Genomic DNA, 17,856 nt, shown 5'->3' with positions numbered 1-17,856 from the left:
AGTTTAATTTGAACAAAAAGTGGCATCAAGTTCAATTTTAAACCTCATGACTTTTGACAGGTTATCCAGTTCATGCTAATATTCGGTGTTGCAGTGTAAAAACGTCCAAATGTCCAGGAATGTAAACAGCTGTGCCATTTTTGTTTATGCCTTAGACTTGGTTTTGTGGTTGGGGTTTTGATCATGGTCCATAATTTTGGCAGTAAGGCCACTGAGTTTCTCTCCACTCCAGTGTTTATTGTTTATGACTAACCTGTCTTACAAATTCAGCCTTTTCGTATATGTAAAATATATTTTTTTTAATCTAAAAAATACAATAAGTGACATCTTTATCTCTACATAGAAACAAATACGTTAATTTTGTTAATACATTTCTCTGTGTTCTGTGGTGTTGGCGTAATGTTTTCATTGGAGAAATCAAAAATTTTAATATTACAACTCAGGAGGTAGTTGATACATTAAATTGTGAGGATTCATCTACATGGTCCTTGATCTTTATATGATGGAATGACATAATTTTGGAGTTCTGGCAAATAAAAACAAATGAGTTAAGCATATTAGAAGAGCTAGAAAATTAACAACACAATTATAGGCAAACAAGTTTCATTCTTAATAAGAAAACAATCACATATGTTGTTTTATCTTGAATTGTTCTTATAACAAGTGAACATTTTTCATTTCTTTGTCATTACTGTTGGCAAGTAAAATTTAAATTACATTCAACAGCACCTTCAATCAATCAATCAAATGTATTTATAAAGCCCTTTTTACCACAGCAGTTGTAACAAAGTGCTTTTGCAGAAACACCTGGCCTTAAACCCCAAGGAGCAAACCACAGTAGTGTTGAATTTCAGTGGCTAAGAAAAACTCCCTAAGAAGGCCGAAATTTAGGAAGAAACCTAGAGAGGACCCAGGCTCAGAGGGGTGACCAGTCCTCTTCTGGCTGTGCCGGGTGTGATATTAAGAGTCAAATTGGAATAATTAATAAATGCATGTGGGCTAAATCCAGAGTAAATTTAGACTAGGTCAGAATTATGACTAGATGGACAGGGACAGCAACGGGCCCCCAAAACCAGGTACTCCGCAGGTGTGGACCAGGACCTCATGTCCTCCTAAAGTTTAAAATGGGAGGAGACTGGGAACATTTTGAAAATGCATTCCTCATATCAACAACGATAAATAGTGGAGAAGGAGAACTTAGTGGGGAAGGAGAACTGACCCAGTCCCCCAGCACAATAGTATAGGAGCGTAAGACCTTGGGACTGAGACGGGGGGGAATCAAACCAACCACATTACTGGTAGTTTAAACTCAAATTAATTTGGTGTTTTCAGTAATTAATTACTTACTAAATAACTTTTTTGTATATAACTTTTTCGCAAGAAAATCAAATACAGGTAAATACTATATATATATATATATATATATATATATATATATATATATATATATATAAATACACCAATATTTAACTACTTTTGGGGTTTGAATAAATGCATAGAAAAACATAATAACGGTGTATCTCAATTAAAGGTTGATAATATTAGCAATAACAATAAAAACTCAAGCATTTGCATTAATATAATCATTGAGTATGACTATAACACTTATTATTATTATCATTATTAGTAGTATTGTATGTAGATTTTTTTGCCTAAATGACTAATTATGCAGTTGATTGCAATCATTTATTCATAATCCCTCGATTTGAGACAAAACCAGCGCTGGAATGTTTTTGGTGTGGCGTGCAGAATAGAGAGGAATGCCTTTGCAACTCCCACTTTCCAAAGATCCAATCCGAAGCTAGCAACGGTTTTAAGGCGCCCGTGAAGCCACGGACGAAGAAAAACAAAGCACCGAAAAAAAGAATCTCACATTCAATATCAAAATCTATTCAAAACAATTTATGTTTTGACCAATATGTCTGACAATATAAACAGTTTAATGTCCCATCTCTAGGTAAAAAACCTAGCAATTTGACGGTGTTGTTGATCTGTAGTAAGGGGAACTTGAAACCGCCCCTTGCCCCATTTCATCGGTTGTTTTTCTTCTTTCGTCTGGATTCTCCATGTTGTTAGAGCGAGAAGTGAGGACTTCGCAGAGACAGGAAGGGGCCGTTCGGTTCAGAAATACAAGCTACTGGCGATAAAGTAAGCCGAGACGCGCAGTAGAGGGAATCGCGAAGACGAAAACATATCTAAGCGCCCTGCCCCTCCCATGTGTGGAAAACAGAAGAAGCGAGGAATAAAGAAACATTTTTGCTCATGAATTGTAGTCTCTGTCAGATCCAGCACACCCACGAATGACAGTTATCAAGACAATCATTTTGTAACTTGTCAATTTAATCTAATGAAGGCTGCTTATCTCTGTTTGGGGAACGGATTGGATTTTGAGGGCTCTGTGCTTGTCAGATGGAAAGTTCTATCATCACTCAAGTGCAAAAAGAAGACATTACATTGTCATCGAAAACAGGTAAGAATAGATATGCTCCGGTTTTTATTCTGTGTTCTGATTAAATATGGATCAGAATATTATTTATTGTTTTGGTTTGATATGTTGGAGGGTCGTTTAGTATTCAAGTGCATGTACTCGAACGCTGAGGTAGTAAACATGTTCCCAGTGCGTCCATTTGACAGTTCCAATGTTGTATTGCGCGCGACATTCTGGAGTGCACTGCCCTTCTTGACGGTCGGTTGTGTACATTTTGTATTGATCTGGCATATAGGAACGTTGTTTTGAATGCTGCTGTTATATTTGGTTATGATTCAAATCCCAATGCAACTGATGCCGAAAATGAATACATTTTAAGGTATTATGGAACACCTGTGTAATTTGGAAAGATAATTACCTATTGTAAAAAAAAAAAACATTTTGTTTAAAGGCTGTTTGAAAACTGCATTGCATTTCTTTTAGCTTAACACAGATCGAAGACGACAAAAATGGCAGTGTTTAAAAAACAATAATAAAAACATTATTCAAAAACACCTTTATTTCCTATTAGTGTTTAGCATTTTAAAACAATTACTTCGCGCATAAAATGTTAAACCCAACAACCAGCGCATTTAGCGTACCCTTGTGTTTATCTTGGCTATCTTATCTTCCAGCCATGCACACAGCACAGCCATGTCTTGTTTTTGTTCGCAAGCTCAGGCTTGAGACACATCAAGGCATATCAATGCGCGCCTGTGTGGTACACTACCCGAATGTCATTAGCAAAAAGATCACATCACAGGCCTAAAACAATATAAATACTAGCAGGTGTATGATGTATAATTTGCTTTTGGCTGTTGGAAATTGAACCTAAAACGTTTGCGGTTGAAAGATGAGAAGAAACATAACCGTAGAAATGCCAGGTGCCGCGGTCGGTGGAGACAGTGGAATGCACAAACACACCCCTCAGAACACGCCCTCCTTTTTCCGCCGCCCATTGTAAAGCGCGGTTTCGAGGATTCGTTGTTTTTATGCTTGTAGCTGGTACTCCGGTTTGAATCAAAGGGTTGGGTCTTAATGCTGGATGATTATGGTAAGCCTAAAATACCTTGTTATGTACGATGGGAGCAGAAGGGCTATCGTTTTTTTTTTTTATGAGCGGGGAAATATATAGTACGTTATTGACAATATTTTCTTTTATTCAAATTTTTCCCTAACCTTTTAAGGTAAGATCCTTAGTAGGTGAATCGATTTTTGGACTATAAATTGATATATGCCCATTTATTTGTAAAGAACATTATTTATAATTTCCCCAATGAAGGAGTATGTCTGTTCATTTCAACAGTCATACCACATCAGAACCCTAATTGTTTTACTTCCAATGTTAATAAATAGTGTACATAGAAACACATTGTATAGCCCAAACAATTTTTTATTCCTGTAATAAAATCCGTTTTTTTTGATAAGTTGTTATATTTCTGCTGGCACCATCTTAAGCTTTTTTGTTGAACCAAAACACTGACAGGATATATACTTTGACATTGTTTATCATCAGGATTCCAGCTTTTAAAGTGCTTTGACCCTTATGAATGGGCCTTCTGCCGGCCCCCCTCCCCCATCCAATGTTGGGGCTAGCATAATATATTTGTGTTGATTAAGGACATCCACATTAAGTTTACTTTTAACCTGAATGGCAATATAACTATGCAGGTCCACACTTTATAATTTCGGTAACCCCTTATTTTGAAGGGGACCTACATAAGGGACTTCATAACACATTCGTAACTTTGTATAACACAGCATGCTGTCAGCTATTACACATGAATACTGCATATTTGAACTAGTTGGTTGCTGACATTGACATATATGAAACGCTAAAGTTCTGATCTAACTTTACAAGTTGTTAGGATGTCCTTGTAATAGTACTCTTTCGAAATGGTGTTACCATGTGTTGAATGATGAAACACAGGCCAGGGTCCAGGGACCTTTACATAGGTAGACCATGTTGATTTGAAAGTTGCTCTGGGAACTCTGCGTGTACAAACTTCGAATTCATAGAGGAATTAACCTTCATGAAGCACATTTTACATATAAAAAAACCATACTGTACGTTCTCATCCGAAGACATTGTTCTTTTGGAGATGAAGAATATATATTTTTTTTTATTGAGGACACGTGCAAACTGACTCTCCTTTGCTCCTGGCACTTGAAATATGTTGAGCATGTTGAGAATGTTCCGTTGTGTGGACAAGTCATCTGAAGATTTGCACTGAAACCAGTCACACCATTCATATATGTTATATTTATTAGTCTGTTCTTTGTGTCATTTTGATAACTTTCGTAAGTGCAGCCATCACTGTTCAGTATGTCAGTGCTGTATATGCATTTAATTTGCATATGAGCATGCATATCCAACCGGAGACTGTGCTTTCCCCCTGTGATGGAATGTTTGTGAACTAGGACAGATATTTGCATTGACTGATCAAAGGGGACTTTGGAGCATTGAGGTGCGACTGGCTTCAGCTCACTGCGCTCCAGGAGAGTTGGTGAAATGGCTGGAATGTTTTCTGTCTGTTTTGTACGGCAGATCCCTGCTCCTTATTGAATGCCCTGCATTTTTTTTTACAGGAGCCCTGTAGGGAATAGGCTGTCATTTGAGACTCGGTCCCTGTCCGCTGAAGAGTGTGGGTTTTCCCGCCCTCGCGGTGATTATATAACATGTACCAGCCGCTTCCAGCTTCCAACAGCAGCAACCTCATTAAAGACAGATTGTTTGTGTGTGTATGTGTGTATGTTTGTGTATGTGTGTGTGTGTGTGTGTGTGTGAGAGAGAGAGCGAGAGAGGGAGAGCTGGCTGTGCCTCCTTGTAGTGTAGAGGGAAGCCTTTTGTAAGGGGAGCAAGGAGTTCATTCTGAATGTACGCAGTAACTGTGTCTCTCAAAATTTGTGAAATCCTCCTTCCTTATCAAGAAAAGACATTTCCCTCACCCTATATCTACCTGGCTTCTAAGAGCCTTCATTGCAGTGGGGTTCAGCATAATGTATTAGTGAATAGTATTTTATTTTGGGGGAAAGCTGTCGCTTCTGAGTTTGAAACAAAGTCTTGATTATGCCCAATTGTATGTATTACAGGCGTTCAAAGCATTATTTGTTTTTTGGTGTTGTGACAGGGCAGGTGACCTGTTCTCCGAGGAAGCCAAGGAGCTGTAAGATCTTTAAAGCACTTTTCTGTTGCCTCAGAGAAGCACAGGATGCCCCCAAACCATTGCCATTTTCCCAAGATGCCTTGCTAGAACCAGAGGACAATGGGGATGTTGTCAAGGTAACATAATTTATTCCTGTCAGCATTTCAGCAGCATTGTTGTAGTTATCCATCTGAAAAATAGAACATATTGGCGGGTGTTTACTGTATCTCAACTGTATTCTTTTTAAAACATGTCATTTGTATTTAGTTATGTTTGCAAACGATTTCTGGCACTATAAAGCAGATTTGAAAATACACATTGTTTTGTTTGAAATGACAAACATGCCTTGGACTGATTTTTAGGATGTGATACTCTTGTGTGTATATCTCGGCAAAATCAAATAACTGTCAAACTTCCTCATCACATGTTTAACAGCTCCAGCATATATTTAACAGTCAAACAATATCCATAAGCCAACCGTAAAAAAAAAAAAAAAAACAGGAGGCTGATAGCGTTCCTACCCAGAACACACCTCTTGTACAGGGAGAGTGTGTGGGATTACCGCCTGTTGTTTTATAACAGCATGATGCAAGACGGAGTAGCTGCTGCACCTGTTCTGAACACCACTGAACACGATGATCTCCTACGGCGATAAAGCTGCTGAGTGACCTCACCGAGGCTGAACAGAGTTGCAGAGGGTTGGAGAGAGTGGTTAACGGGACCGGGACTTGTCAGTTCATGTGCGAGGCTCGGAGCGTGCTAAGTGTGCGTCGTATATTTGCGCCCGGCGCATCGTCACCGTTGTCCAGCCAGGGAAGCTGCCAGATGTGGTTGGGCGCTAGCGCCGTGTAACACGACCTAATGAGATTCATGTTAGTTCAGCCCTGGAGCCACAGGGGAAGGTGTCGCTGCTCTGAAGCCTGTTTCGGTTGGGGTCACGGATTTGAATCCTTGAACGTTTTTGTGTTCACCTGTGTACTGTTACGGTATTGCTACTACTATGTAGTTACTATCGCTGGTTTGGCAGAGCTTCATAAAAAGTGCATTTATTCTCAGAGGTCGTGGAGTGAGGCAAGGTTTGTGAAGCATGTGAGATGCCGGATGTGTTGTTCTCCTAGAATTCTCTGCACGGTCTGGCGCTGTACTGATTGGTCCTGGATCAAGATTGGGCCAGTTCTAGTGACCTTGTCTGTGCCCATGTCTTCTTCCCCAGCCACAGCTGTCTTCTGGGCCCAGCCTGCTGCCTGAAATGGTACCACAGGACCAGGGCAAGATTTGTGTGGTCATAGATCTGGATGAAACACTGGTCCATAGTTCATTCAAGGTAGCCACCCCCTTTAAGGAGTATTGGTATCAAACGCTAAGTTACAATACAATAATTGTGTGAAGTAAATTATAATGTTGAATAAAACATGTTTTGTGTATCGGTTGGGGGGTGGAATGAAAAAAACTGTTTAATGATTGGATCCAAAAATAAATTGGTAATTTGATGGACTTACACTTTTGGTTTTCTGCCACCAGTTTTAAACAGCTGTAAAAAAAAAAAAGAAGATTTTATTTAATATAAATTCTACAGAGATTCGCATTCTGCAACCAGGGAATTACAATGATTCTACATTGGCCTCATGCCCCAGCCACAAAATCAAAACAAGTCTTCACATTTCGACAACAACGCTAAGCAGTGGGAGGGAGAAGTCCGTGGGTAAAAAGCTTAGCCAATCAAAACACTGGCAGTTAAGTAATAGAATGGAACCCCTTCATTCCTCATTACTGCCGGTACATAATGGGCATTTTTTACAGTTACAATACAGTACTTTGTAGCACCTTTAAGATAGCTTGGTAAGACACATGTCACTGTAGAAAATACAGGCGTAACTGGCTTTTTTTTTGGGGGGGGGGGGGGGGGGGTCAATTGTAAGGGCCCCCTTCCTGTGTTAGATTTGATTGGCCAACCTCTTGACTGCAAGGAGCTATGACACGGCTATGAGCAGTGGTTTTCAAAACATTTGCAGTGTCTGTGAAAGACATTTACAAATATTTGTAATTTTTTGTTGTTTAATCAAATTTGATTAAATCCAAGTTAACAGCTGGGAGAATTAACTGTATTACTACAATTAGTACCATAAATTCTACAATTTACTACCCAAGCAAAAGTGTATTTTCTATGAAATATAAATATTTCTGTGACTACAATTACCACATTACTAGATAGCTTGCTGTAGGAACTACCAATTCAAAATGGTGGGCTAACTGTCAGCCGATGGAGTGGCTGACATAACAAGAGGAAGAACTGCTGGTGCCTGACCAGCTGCCCCTAAACAACTGCCTATGTCGCTTACGCGCGGAGTTGTCTTTGAGTACCAGTGTAAAGGCCGGAAGCGCAGTAACAATGTTCCACTGTGTTCCTTCTCTCCTCAGCCTATTAGTAATGCAGACTTCATAGTGCCTGTGGAGATTGAAGGAACCATGCATCAGGTAAAACATCTCGTCTGCATATGCTGATGTGTGCTCATAAAGGCCTGTGTGTGTGTGTGTGTGTGTTGTTTACAGGGTTTGGCCGAGGTTAAAACGGTTTGGGTCTTGGGACAGATGTGACTCATGGGCATGTGGAGCCATCTGCTGGACAAAAGTGCATTTGAATAGAAAGCGAAGTAAACAAGTGCAATCCTCAAGAGGTAGCATTTCAGCTTTGTACTGAAATGTACTGGAGCCTGCTGTACATGCAAAAAAACGGGAATCCTCTCCATGGGCCTGCGTCTGGTTCAAGTAATCCAGGATAGGCTGGTTAACACCTGCACGGCCTATTCTTGATTACTTGTTTCAGGAATTGGCCACCAGCGACTAATACAGACACAAAATGGCCACTGGATGGAAGAAAAAGTGTTATTGCAAGCTTCCAAGTCTTTTCTTCCAGATGCTTTATTACTGTTTAATTTCAAAATATCCTGAACCAACTACTTCATAATAAGTAGTATTTATTGTGTTACTACACAGATGTAAGAGCAACTTAATGCAAAGTGTTACCTAATACTCGACCGGTATTGGTTTTCAGGTGTATGTGCTGAAAAGGCCATATGTGGATGAGTTTCTCCGACGAATGGGAGAGCTGTTTGAGTGTATTCTGTTCACTGCAAGTCTCGCTAAGGTATGCTGAAAATACCTAATAAAACCTTATATTGTCATGATTTTGTCCCTATTTGTTTTATTTCTTGAGAAAACCCATTCAATTTCAATTTTGAATGTCTTCAATGTTTCTTTTTTTATTTATTTATTCTCCGTAGCCTTTTCCCCATGCATTAGACTTTTTTTAGTGCTTAAACTTCCTTCAAGAATATGCCGATTAACTAGCATATATTCCCTCTCCCTGGGACCTTCGTTTGTCTCCTCTTCCTTGCCATGCCCAAGTATGCAGATCCTGTGACTGACCTGCTGGACCAGTGCGGGGTGTTCCGGGCACGTTTGTTTCGGGAGTCGTGCGTCTTCCATCAGGGCTGCTACGTCAAAGACCTCAGCCTGCTGGGCCGAGAACTCCACAAGACCCTCATACTGGACAACTCTCCAGCCTCCTACACCTTCCACCCTGAGAACGCTGTGAGTCTGGCATTCACTCCGATTCTGTCAACGTTACTGGGACCTCTTTAAATGGCAGGATTCCATCGGAAGTTTGGCAAGGAACACGTAAATAACTTGTGTCCACGTAAACATACGTTTCAAAGGAAAATGGCCTAGTTTATGAAAAAGAGCATCTAATCAACAATTGCATTATTTTTAAGTAGCTCTGCAACTCTTCCAACTGTTTACATTTTTCACACCTGCCACCCGTTTGACACAAAAGAATCTGACAACAAACACATAGACACTAATGAAATAAAAAATAGTTTTGTGATCGCAAACAAAATATCCCCCCGTGTCCCTCAGACTCCCCTTATGGAAGAGATACATATATTGCATTTGTTAGAAAGACTTGTTTTGCAGTTTTTTGTCTGCATAAAAACTTTTGGAAAAGAAATTGCTCACAAAAATTTTTAAGATTCTCCAAATCGTTTGAGCTAGAAAGGAAAACAAAATCTGAAGCGAAAGAAAGAAAGTTGGGAGAGCCTTTGGCGTTTTTGGCTGTTTTAATCATTTTAAATTTTCCAAGAATAACCTGTTTCACACAACCGTGCAGCAACAGATATGAGATGGCTAGAAGACATTTCTTAAATTTTTTAAATCTGGGCAAGTTGAAGACTTAAAAGCTGTCTGCATCTGATAAAGAGTACTTAAAGGTCAGGCAGAGTCATCTAGCACCAAAGTATATGTTTCATTATTGCAATCGCTGCCAGTTGCTTTCTGTAAGAATGGTTTATTAGCTACAACACATACAGGTATATACCGTAAATATGTTTCTTTAGGGGACATGTAAATAGGGCCTAAAAGTTATTATCAAATTGCTGAATTATCTCAGGTATATCTACACCACCATTCAAAAGTTTGGGGTCAGTTAGAAATTCTAGTTGTAAATTTGGTGAGGTAATCTGAAGAGATTTCACCCCATGCTTCCTGAAACACCTCCCACAAGTTGGATTGGCTTAATGGACACTTCTAACTTATCATACGTTCAAGCTGCTCCCACAACAGCTAAATAGGGTTGAGATCCGTTGAATGTGCTGGCCATTTCATTATAGACAGAATACCGGCTGAATGCTTCCCTAAATAGTTCTTGCATGGTTTAAAGCTGTGCTTTGGGTCACTGTCCTGTTGTAGGAGGAAATTGGCTCCAATCAAGCGCCATCCACAGGGTATGGTATGGTATGGTAAAGTGGAATGATAGCCATTTTGGGCCTCCAAATACATGTTTGCTTAGGGCCTCGAAAGGGCTAGGACCAGCCCTGATTGTTGATGTTGAGACTGGTGTTTTGCGTTTACTATTTAATGAAGCTGCCAGTTGAGGACCTGTGAGGCGTCTGTTTCTCAAATTAGACACTAATGTATTTGTCCTCTTGCTCAGTTGTGCACTGGGGCCTCCCACTCTCTTTTCTGTTCCTTCTGTTTCTGTTCAGTTTGGCAGATCTGTGAACGGTGTAGTATACAGTGTTGTATGAGATCTTCAGTTTCTTTCAAAAACAAGGACATTTCCAAGTGACCCCAAACTTTTGAGCGGCACCGTACATGTGATCGTCTGAAGTACCAAAAAAAAGCCACTTGATAAAATTTGAATAAATGTTGAAAGTGAACATTCAGGTAGTCCACTGGTAAAATGTAAAACGGTCCCATAGTATACCCACTTTTTGCAAATTCTTTGCTATGTACTTTTTCTCAGTTTGGTCCTCTGTCGCTCAGTTGGTAGAGCGTGGCACTTGCAAGGGCATGGTTCTGGATTCAATTTCCAATGGGGACTGGTGGGAAATAAAAAGAATGCACTCACAGCTGTTAGTTTTTCTGGTTGAGAGAATCTGCTTAATGATAAAAAAAAAATCTAGTGGTTAAATTTGGCAAGAATATAGTTTGGCACACAAAGCATTAGTAAGTGATGGATTGGTTTCTCCTTCAGGTTCCTGTCTTGTCCTGGTTTGATGATGCGGAGGATGTGGAGCTGCTCCACCTGCTCCCTGTGTTTGAGGACCTAAGTCAGGCTGAGGACGTCTACACCAAGCTAGGAGAGCTACGAGCGCCATGATGGAGCCCGGAAGTCCCTGGTCTCTTGACTGCCAAGCTCACCACCATAGAAATGTAAATGCTGACCAACCCGAGACACTGTGTCTAACACTTCAAAACATTCTAACGGCCCGTCCTCTAAGGTTCGAGGCATCTGTTCAACTGTCAAGCACTGTCTGATACCACTGAACAAGAACTGCCAAAATACGGTTGAGTACAACCACTTTAAATTAATATGAATAAAGTGGTTACTTTTGCCAAACTAGAAGCCTGTGCGGCTTGATCTTACTCAGGACACTTGTATCATTGTGCCTTTCCTTAAACAAACAGAAAAACCAAGCAGCTCAAACTTTTTTATTTGTATTTTTTTTCTTCCTCCAGTCTTACTATGCAGTCTTCTACTGTAATCATGGTGGATTACACTGTTACTTGTTATACAGGTCACACAGTCATATCTAGAATTCCAAGTGATTCTGAACAGAATGTATCTTTTATATTTTCCTCAATATACAACTAGTAAGTACTCAAGTACTATGTTTCCCTGACATGTACTGTATGTAAACATTTGTTATCTACTGTGAAATGGTCAAAAAAGCAAAACAACCAATCCATCCCATCAAAGTTTTGCATTTTAGAATGAACAGAGTCTGGATTATGTTTCGGAAACTTTATATCAATGTATTTCTGTCAATGCCAATAATAGTGTGCATGACGTGACCTTATGAGACTTAATAAAGCTTAGTGAGTTTCTTTTGGGAACTAATTTGTCAGGATGATCTCTGTAAAGGTTACATGCAGAAACACTGGTTGCCAAGGCAGCACAAGTATAATACATTGTTGCTTTTGGAAAATGTGGTCCAGTCTAACACTTAATTTTTGTTTTTCATGGAAAACTAAATGACAAAACTTGCACTTGTTTTTCAAATGTAAGACTGTGCTAAAAGATATGAGAACTGTGCCTTTCCAATTCAGTCAGAGACTTAATGCACATATGCATGTATGCACTCTCGTGCTGTCTGATATGTGGTCAAATACTGTATAAATAAAAATATGTAGTTCTGGTACTTCATTCTGACATTATATGCATTTTTTATTGCAATTTGTGTACTGTTTGCCAAAGAGGTTTATTCACAATATTCACAAAACATCTGCCGAATTTGTAACTCTAACCTTCCTATGCCTCATATCTTTATGATGCCAAAGACATTTACCTGTCCAAAACCAAGTTCAGGTGATGGATATAGAGGTTTGTTATAGCATTGCTGTACTTAATTCCCCAACACAAATAATAATCAAAACAAGGATTATTTTATGTGGGTACAATCACTTGTTTTTAATGTTTATCTCGGCCACATGTTGAATGAATGTGAACCAATCTTAATAAACAAATGTATTCACAAATGTGTTTTTTTTTTTATATTGTGTCAATAAAAAGTGCTATCAAACAAAATAAAGTAAATGTATATCGATAGCACACGTTTAGACCTGCTATACATTGTTTTTAATGTTAGAATGCAAAGACTTAAACATAGTCACATAAATGTGTCTTTGTCGATATAGGCTGTAAACATACAAGCGATTACTACGTGATGTCACTACGTAGCAACGCTCAAACGAATGACACGTAGCTAACCAGCTACATGTAATAAACAGAGAGGGAATCGAAAGTTGTAGGAAGAATTTTAAAAGCTTGATAGTTGAATACCTGACTACTGTGCAACAAGTACATTTAGGTATGTGTTTGTTTCAATTATAAGATGATTATGTATGTAAAATTACTGAGCTACTACTGTAGCTAACTAGCCTTTTTAAGTTAAAATCTGGGTTGGCTGGCTAGCAAGCGAGAAGTGTGTTTTATATACATTTTTTGTGACGATTTAAATTTCCCTGCTGTATGAATATGGGCTATTCTCTTTGGGTTCTGAATAGTATAGGCATATCTCACAGCAATTTTTAAATAAGACTTCGTCAATGTTTTGTGGTTATTAGTGGCATAAAAGTGTTAACCTAGTCAGTGTAATCGAAAAGCATTACATTTTCAGCTTGTTGATTAGATACGAAAAAATAAATAAGATCCCCTCTATTATCGGCCACCACTCCCCAGTTAACGGGCGCCTATTTTCTTAATATTTTCTTTATTTTTGTTAAAATGTACTCGTCTTCTCTGAAGTGTTTACTAGAAAGTTGTAGTTAGTAGCTACCTTGCTTGCCTTCCGGTAAAGAAAAAAAAAGATACATTTTCTATTACATGGAAATCTGGTCTCTCCGGTGTTCTCCGGTGCATTTTCATTTTCAGATTGAGACAATTTAGTTCTCCGACTGCTAGAGATGGACGATAATAAGGGGATGTTAGCAACATTTCATATGACGTTGGAGCGGTAGTCCTTATACACTAATCACGGAGATGAATATACCGTTCTCTGCTAAAGCTGAAGAATTTGAAGTAATAACATCTTGTTGAAGTATTTGTTTTTAGATCTGTCAAGACACAGTATACCTCAATATGAACGTGTTCGACCGCCCCGTTAACCTGGATCCTCTTCTCAAGTTCTCCCAAATGTAAGCAGAACTAGGGTAAATCAAGATTAAATTCAGACAATGAAATAAGTCACGATGGGTGGGGTTTAGGGCCACTATAAGGATACAAGGATTGTTAGTATGCCCTACGCATTGCGGAGTTCTTTGATAGCCCTTTGCCATAGTATATTGAGGATAAACCGTATCACGGCTTTCAGCCAATCAGCATCAAAGATTCGATCCACTGGATGTAGACTTCCTAAAAACCGAGTGTTTAGAATTCTGCATGTTTATTGGTTGAAAGCCGTGGTGAGACCTTCTGACATCAAGCCGTGAAACCACGTCTGACATCACATCTGCCATTAAGCGCATGCCCTCAGTGCTTCATGCCTAAGTATGAAATGCAGATCTTTGCCTGCTTTGGGACCTGTGCGGTAATAGGTTGAAAGCACTGATACAACTGACAATTAACTACCTTTGCCATGTTATAATGTCAAAATACATTAGGCACTTATGAATATGCAGTTTTGTTGAGCATTTTCATTGTTGAATATGTTTACTTCTATTATGCACTGAATATACTTCATAAAAAGGTATAAATAAACATAAAGAAGAAGCAATACTCTACTGAAAAATGAATGGACTGCGAAGTTTTAAATCCAGCTCTCATATTAGCCCAGTGGACCCACGGAGTGCTGTGCATTTAGCCAGCACCGCTCAGGCAATCTGTACTTGGTGGTGACTAACTTAGCTAATCTTAGCTAACTAGTTAACAATAACTTGTAACTGACATGGTTAATTTATTGTTGTTTTTCCCAGTTCCCAGTCTACTCAGTTACACCTGAAGAATGTGTACTCCAGCTTGGCAGTTTGCTTGTTTGTGGCAGCAGCTGGTTCCTATGTCCATGTTGTCACAAGGCTCTTTCAGGTAAACTGTATTCTGAGTAACAATCTCTTAGTTCATTCCAATCCTTGTCCCTCCTCTATTGCCAAAGATACTGGCCTGTAGGCAGTCACATTGTCAGTTTTTGTTTAAAAATATTTATTTCACAGAAACAAAACAAAACTTCAGGTAGGCAGGCAGGCATCAACATCCAGTAGAGAATCTCTGAGGGAATGGTCGCTTTCTGTTTGCTTTGTTTGAAAAAAATGTTTCGCTAAATGAACACACCCTTGGATATATACTGGAGTTGCTAATTAGTTGTAATCTATTTAAAATACCATTATATAGGTGTGATCTTCAGAAATTAAATCATAACTACCCATTGAGTGTTTGAGAGGCCATATTGAAAAAGGCTTTGATGGTGTTAATGTGTAAATCCTACGGTAGCATCTACCAAGTAAATGTAAAAAAAATAATAATCCTGCCCCATTACATGGTAATCTATACCTAAACTTCCAACATTCTGATATAACTGGCACAATATGGGCGACTTGAACCTTATGACAAAAACACTATGAAACATGTCGGGCCCCACTGAGCCCACATATGCGACAGAGTCTGGCTCGTTGAGTGATGGCAGCAGCATGTTTTTAGTTTGATAACTTAGACCTGAGCTGAAGAGCCGAGCAACTGTTGACGAACTAGTTTCATCTCCACAAACTAACAACAGATGGATACCAATATAATCTGTGGAGAGAGAAAAACATAGTATTTGCATAACCACTGTGATTGGAAGATCACTGTCAGGTTATCCTATCAGGTTTGAATGTGTCCACGGTTCAAGATGGAACAGACACACATGACATGGAGTACAGGTACTGGAATGTAAGCTAAGAGGACAGGTAAACGGTACACTACCCATAACTGATCACATAATATCTATAAATCGTGAAGCTTTAACACATTTTAAACACTCGTTTTCAATATGATATTCCTCTAGGGTGGTTTTCTGTCTCTTCTGGGATCCCTGGGGATGATGATGTGGTTGTCCATGACACCACATAACTCACAGACAGAGAGGAAGAGACTGGCCATCCTGGCAGGCTTTGCTTTCTTTACAGGTAAACTTGGTACTGTAGACTGCATTCTCTGGGTAGTCTTCAGTGTAATTAAGCTCTGTAAGGATAAGGAATCCTATGCATTTTATGGCTTCTCAGCTAAATAGGCTTTTTCTTTCTCACCAGGTGTTGGTCTTGGACCGGCGATGGACTTTGTCATTTCTGTTAACCCAAGGTAGAACCTAGAACGTGTGTCATTCAGTCATGTTGGAAATCTTTTCTTCAGTATTTGTTCATGCATTTCAACTGTATGCATTTGTACTTCTGCCTTTAAACTGTGTCCAACCGGCGCCCCGTCTCTCTTTAAACTGTCCAACCTGCGCCCCGTCTCTCTTTAAACTGTCCAACCTGCGCCCCGTCTCTCTTTAAACTGTCCAACCTGCGCCCCGTCTCTCTTTAAACTGTCCAACCTGCGCCCCGTCTCTCTTTAAACTGTCCAACCTGCGCCCCGTCTCTCTTTAAACTGTCCAACCTGCGCCCCGTCTCTCTTTAAACTGTCCAACCTGCGCCCCGTCTCTCTTTAAACTGTCCAACCTGCGCCCGTCTCTCTTTAAACTGTCCAACCTGTGCCCCATCTCTCTCTAGCATCATTGTGACAGCCTTCCTTGGTACCGCCATGATCTTCATCTGCTTCACCATCAGTGCCCTGTACGCCAAGCGCAGGAGCTATCTCTTCCTAGGAGGTACCTCTGCCCGCTCCGCCCCTATCTATCTGCATTTGGAGCATAGCTATTTATTTTATCAGGACATCTCAACTTACTAGACTTAAACCCCCTTTTGCTACTTGAGAAGTCATTCACAGTTTGAATTGTACATAATTAATATTAATTTAAGATAATTGGTGTGTTTTGAGTTGTTATTATTAGCTATGATATTGGCTTAGCTGATGTGTTCGGTTCTTTGTTGTTCACTCAGGGACTCTGATGTCTGGATTGTCAATCTTGTTCCTGGTGTCTGTGGCGAACATGTTCTTTGGATCAGTGTTCCTCTTCAAGGTAGCTTTGATGTGCACATCTGTCATGCCTTGGATGTGAAGTGATTCCAACGCGTGCATTTGGTGTGCGGTTTCTTGTGCGAGGAGGTGTTGGCGAAGGGATCTTGATGTAACGTGGCGTCTCTTGTCACCCACAGGCTCACATGTACCTGGGGCTTGTCGTTATGTGTGGCTTTGTTCTGTTTGATACTCAGCTCATTATTGAGAAAGCAGAGAATGGAGACAAGGATTACATCTGGTGAGGCTATTTCAACAAATATTGAGCACTAATAATGTCTTTTACTTATATAAAAAAAGTCACTGAAATTAAGTTGTTGTTTTTCTTTCTATTTAAAGGCATTGCGTGGAGCTGTTCCTTGACTTTGTGACCATTTTCAGGAAACTCATGATTCTTCTTGCCATGAATGAGAAGGTATTTTAAATTACAGGAAGGTCAAGCATTCATGTACTGTTCACTTAAGAAATAAGGTACAAGAGGCAATCCTGTGTCATGAACATAGTTACAGGTTAAATTGCATTGAGTCAATTGACCCATTTACCTGTTAACAGCACTGCCAAAAGACATGCAAAAGTAAATGGATATTAAGCCAGGCATTGTCATTGTATGTGGCTTGTTTGATGTGATTTAGTGAGCTGAAGTTGGCTAGCTAGCAAGTGACAAGATTTGTATGGAATGGATGACATAGGGAGACCCAGTCCTTTCAATTCTACTTCTACCTGAAATGTACGTCAAATTGACAATTAACAGCCAGTTTGTTTTCTACGCTATCTTTTTCTGATGGTTGGAGAATTGAAATTGTACACACTACGATAATCGGAGTTGTATCAGGATAACAGTCAGAAGCGAATTAGCTGACTTTTCTATCTTAAACACAAGCTGGTCTTATCTGCATCCAAACAAGAATTTGTATGAATTTTTATTTTAATACATTCCACAATATGCACATTGTTAAATTGTTTTATACTTTCAGGGTAAGAAGAAAGAAAAGAAGTAGATGAAAGAAATCCAACAAAAGTTTCAAATAAAAAAAAAGAAATCTGACAAAGAGCAGAACCAGCAACCAAGCCTCTGTCTGCAATGCTGTTGGTTTTTT

The 17,856-nt window shown here is 39.4% G+C and overlaps 2 protein-coding genes across 5 annotated transcripts; both read left to right on the top strand.

Moving 5' to 3' along the window:
• Positions 1-1,845: 1,845 nt before the first annotated feature.
• On the top strand, positions 1,846-12,319 carry LOC105013607 (carboxy-terminal domain RNA polymerase II polypeptide A small phosphatase 2-like). 3 transcript variants are annotated; one of them, XM_010875220.3, is made up of 7 exons: positions 1,846-2,470; positions 5,599-5,750; positions 6,833-6,937; positions 8,032-8,088; positions 8,666-8,758; positions 9,019-9,204; positions 11,147-12,319. In XM_010875220.3, the coding sequence occupies exons 1-7, from the start codon at positions 2,410-2,412 to the stop codon at positions 11,270-11,272; spliced, it is 780 nt and encodes a 259-aa protein (XP_010873522.1). In that variant the 5' UTR covers positions 1,846-2,409; the 3' UTR covers positions 11,273-12,319. The 3 variants fall into 3 exon arrangements, with proteins under 3 accessions (XP_010873522.1, XP_010873521.1, XP_010873524.1); XM_010875219.4 differs by having other exon boundaries at positions 1,847-2,470; positions 6,827-6,937; XM_010875222.3 differs by lacking the exon at positions 1,846-2,470 and adding an exon at positions 3,179-3,521 and having other exon boundaries at positions 6,827-6,937.
• A 528-nt stretch (positions 12,320-12,847) lies between these two features.
• LOC105013606 (probable Bax inhibitor 1) lies at positions 12,848-17,759 on the top strand. Of its 2 annotated transcripts, none has more exons than XM_010875218.3 (10): positions 12,848-12,983; positions 13,727-13,809; positions 14,587-14,695; positions 15,651-15,771; positions 15,895-15,943; positions 16,354-16,451; positions 16,684-16,763; positions 16,900-17,000; positions 17,099-17,174; positions 17,734-17,759. In XM_010875218.3, exons 2-10 carry the CDS (start codon positions 13,754-13,756, stop codon positions 17,755-17,757), a joined length of 714 nt encoding a protein of 237 aa, XP_010873520.1. In that variant the 5' UTR covers positions 12,848-12,983; positions 13,727-13,753; the 3' UTR covers positions 17,758-17,759. The 2 variants fall into 2 exon arrangements, with proteins under 2 accessions (XP_010873520.1, XP_019907207.1); XM_020051648.2 differs by having other exon boundaries at positions 13,714-13,809.
• The last annotated feature ends 97 nt before the right edge of the window (positions 17,760-17,856 follow it).

The sequence above is a fragment of the Esox lucius genome, chromosome 12 (genome assembly GCF_011004845.1).
Source record: "Esox lucius isolate fEsoLuc1 chromosome 12, fEsoLuc1.pri, whole genome shotgun sequence".
Lineage (NCBI taxonomy): Eukaryota > Metazoa > Chordata > Actinopteri > Esociformes > Esocidae > Esox > Esox lucius.
The sequence above is the reverse complement of the archived record's forward strand: the minus strand, read 5'-3'. Positions and strand labels throughout refer to the sequence as shown.

Excerpts from the sequence above, each read along its gene's own strand:
- LOC105013607 (XM_010875219.4), top strand. The coding sequence starts at position 2,410 with ATGGAAAGTTCTATCATCACTCAAGTGCAAAAAGAAGACATTACATTG. Across the intron at positions 2,471-5,598 it reads TACATTGTCATCGAAAACAG|GGCAGGTGACCTGTTCTCCG; the intron begins GTAAGAATAGAT and ends GTGTTGTGACAG. Across the intron at positions 6,938-8,031 it reads TGGTCCATAGTTCATTCAAG|CCTATTAGTAATGCAGACTT; the intron begins GTAGCCACCCCC and ends TTCTCTCCTCAG.
- LOC105013606 (XM_010875218.3), top strand. The coding sequence starts at position 13,754 with ATGAACGTGTTCGACCGCCCCGTTAACCTGGATCCTCTTCTCAAGTTC. Across the intron at positions 15,944-16,353 it reads GTCATTTCTGTTAACCCAAG|CATCATTGTGACAGCCTTCC; the intron begins GTAGAACCTAGA and ends ATCTCTCTCTAG. Across the intron at positions 16,452-16,683 it reads GAGCTATCTCTTCCTAGGAG|GGACTCTGATGTCTGGATTG; the intron begins GTACCTCTGCCC and ends TTGTTCACTCAG.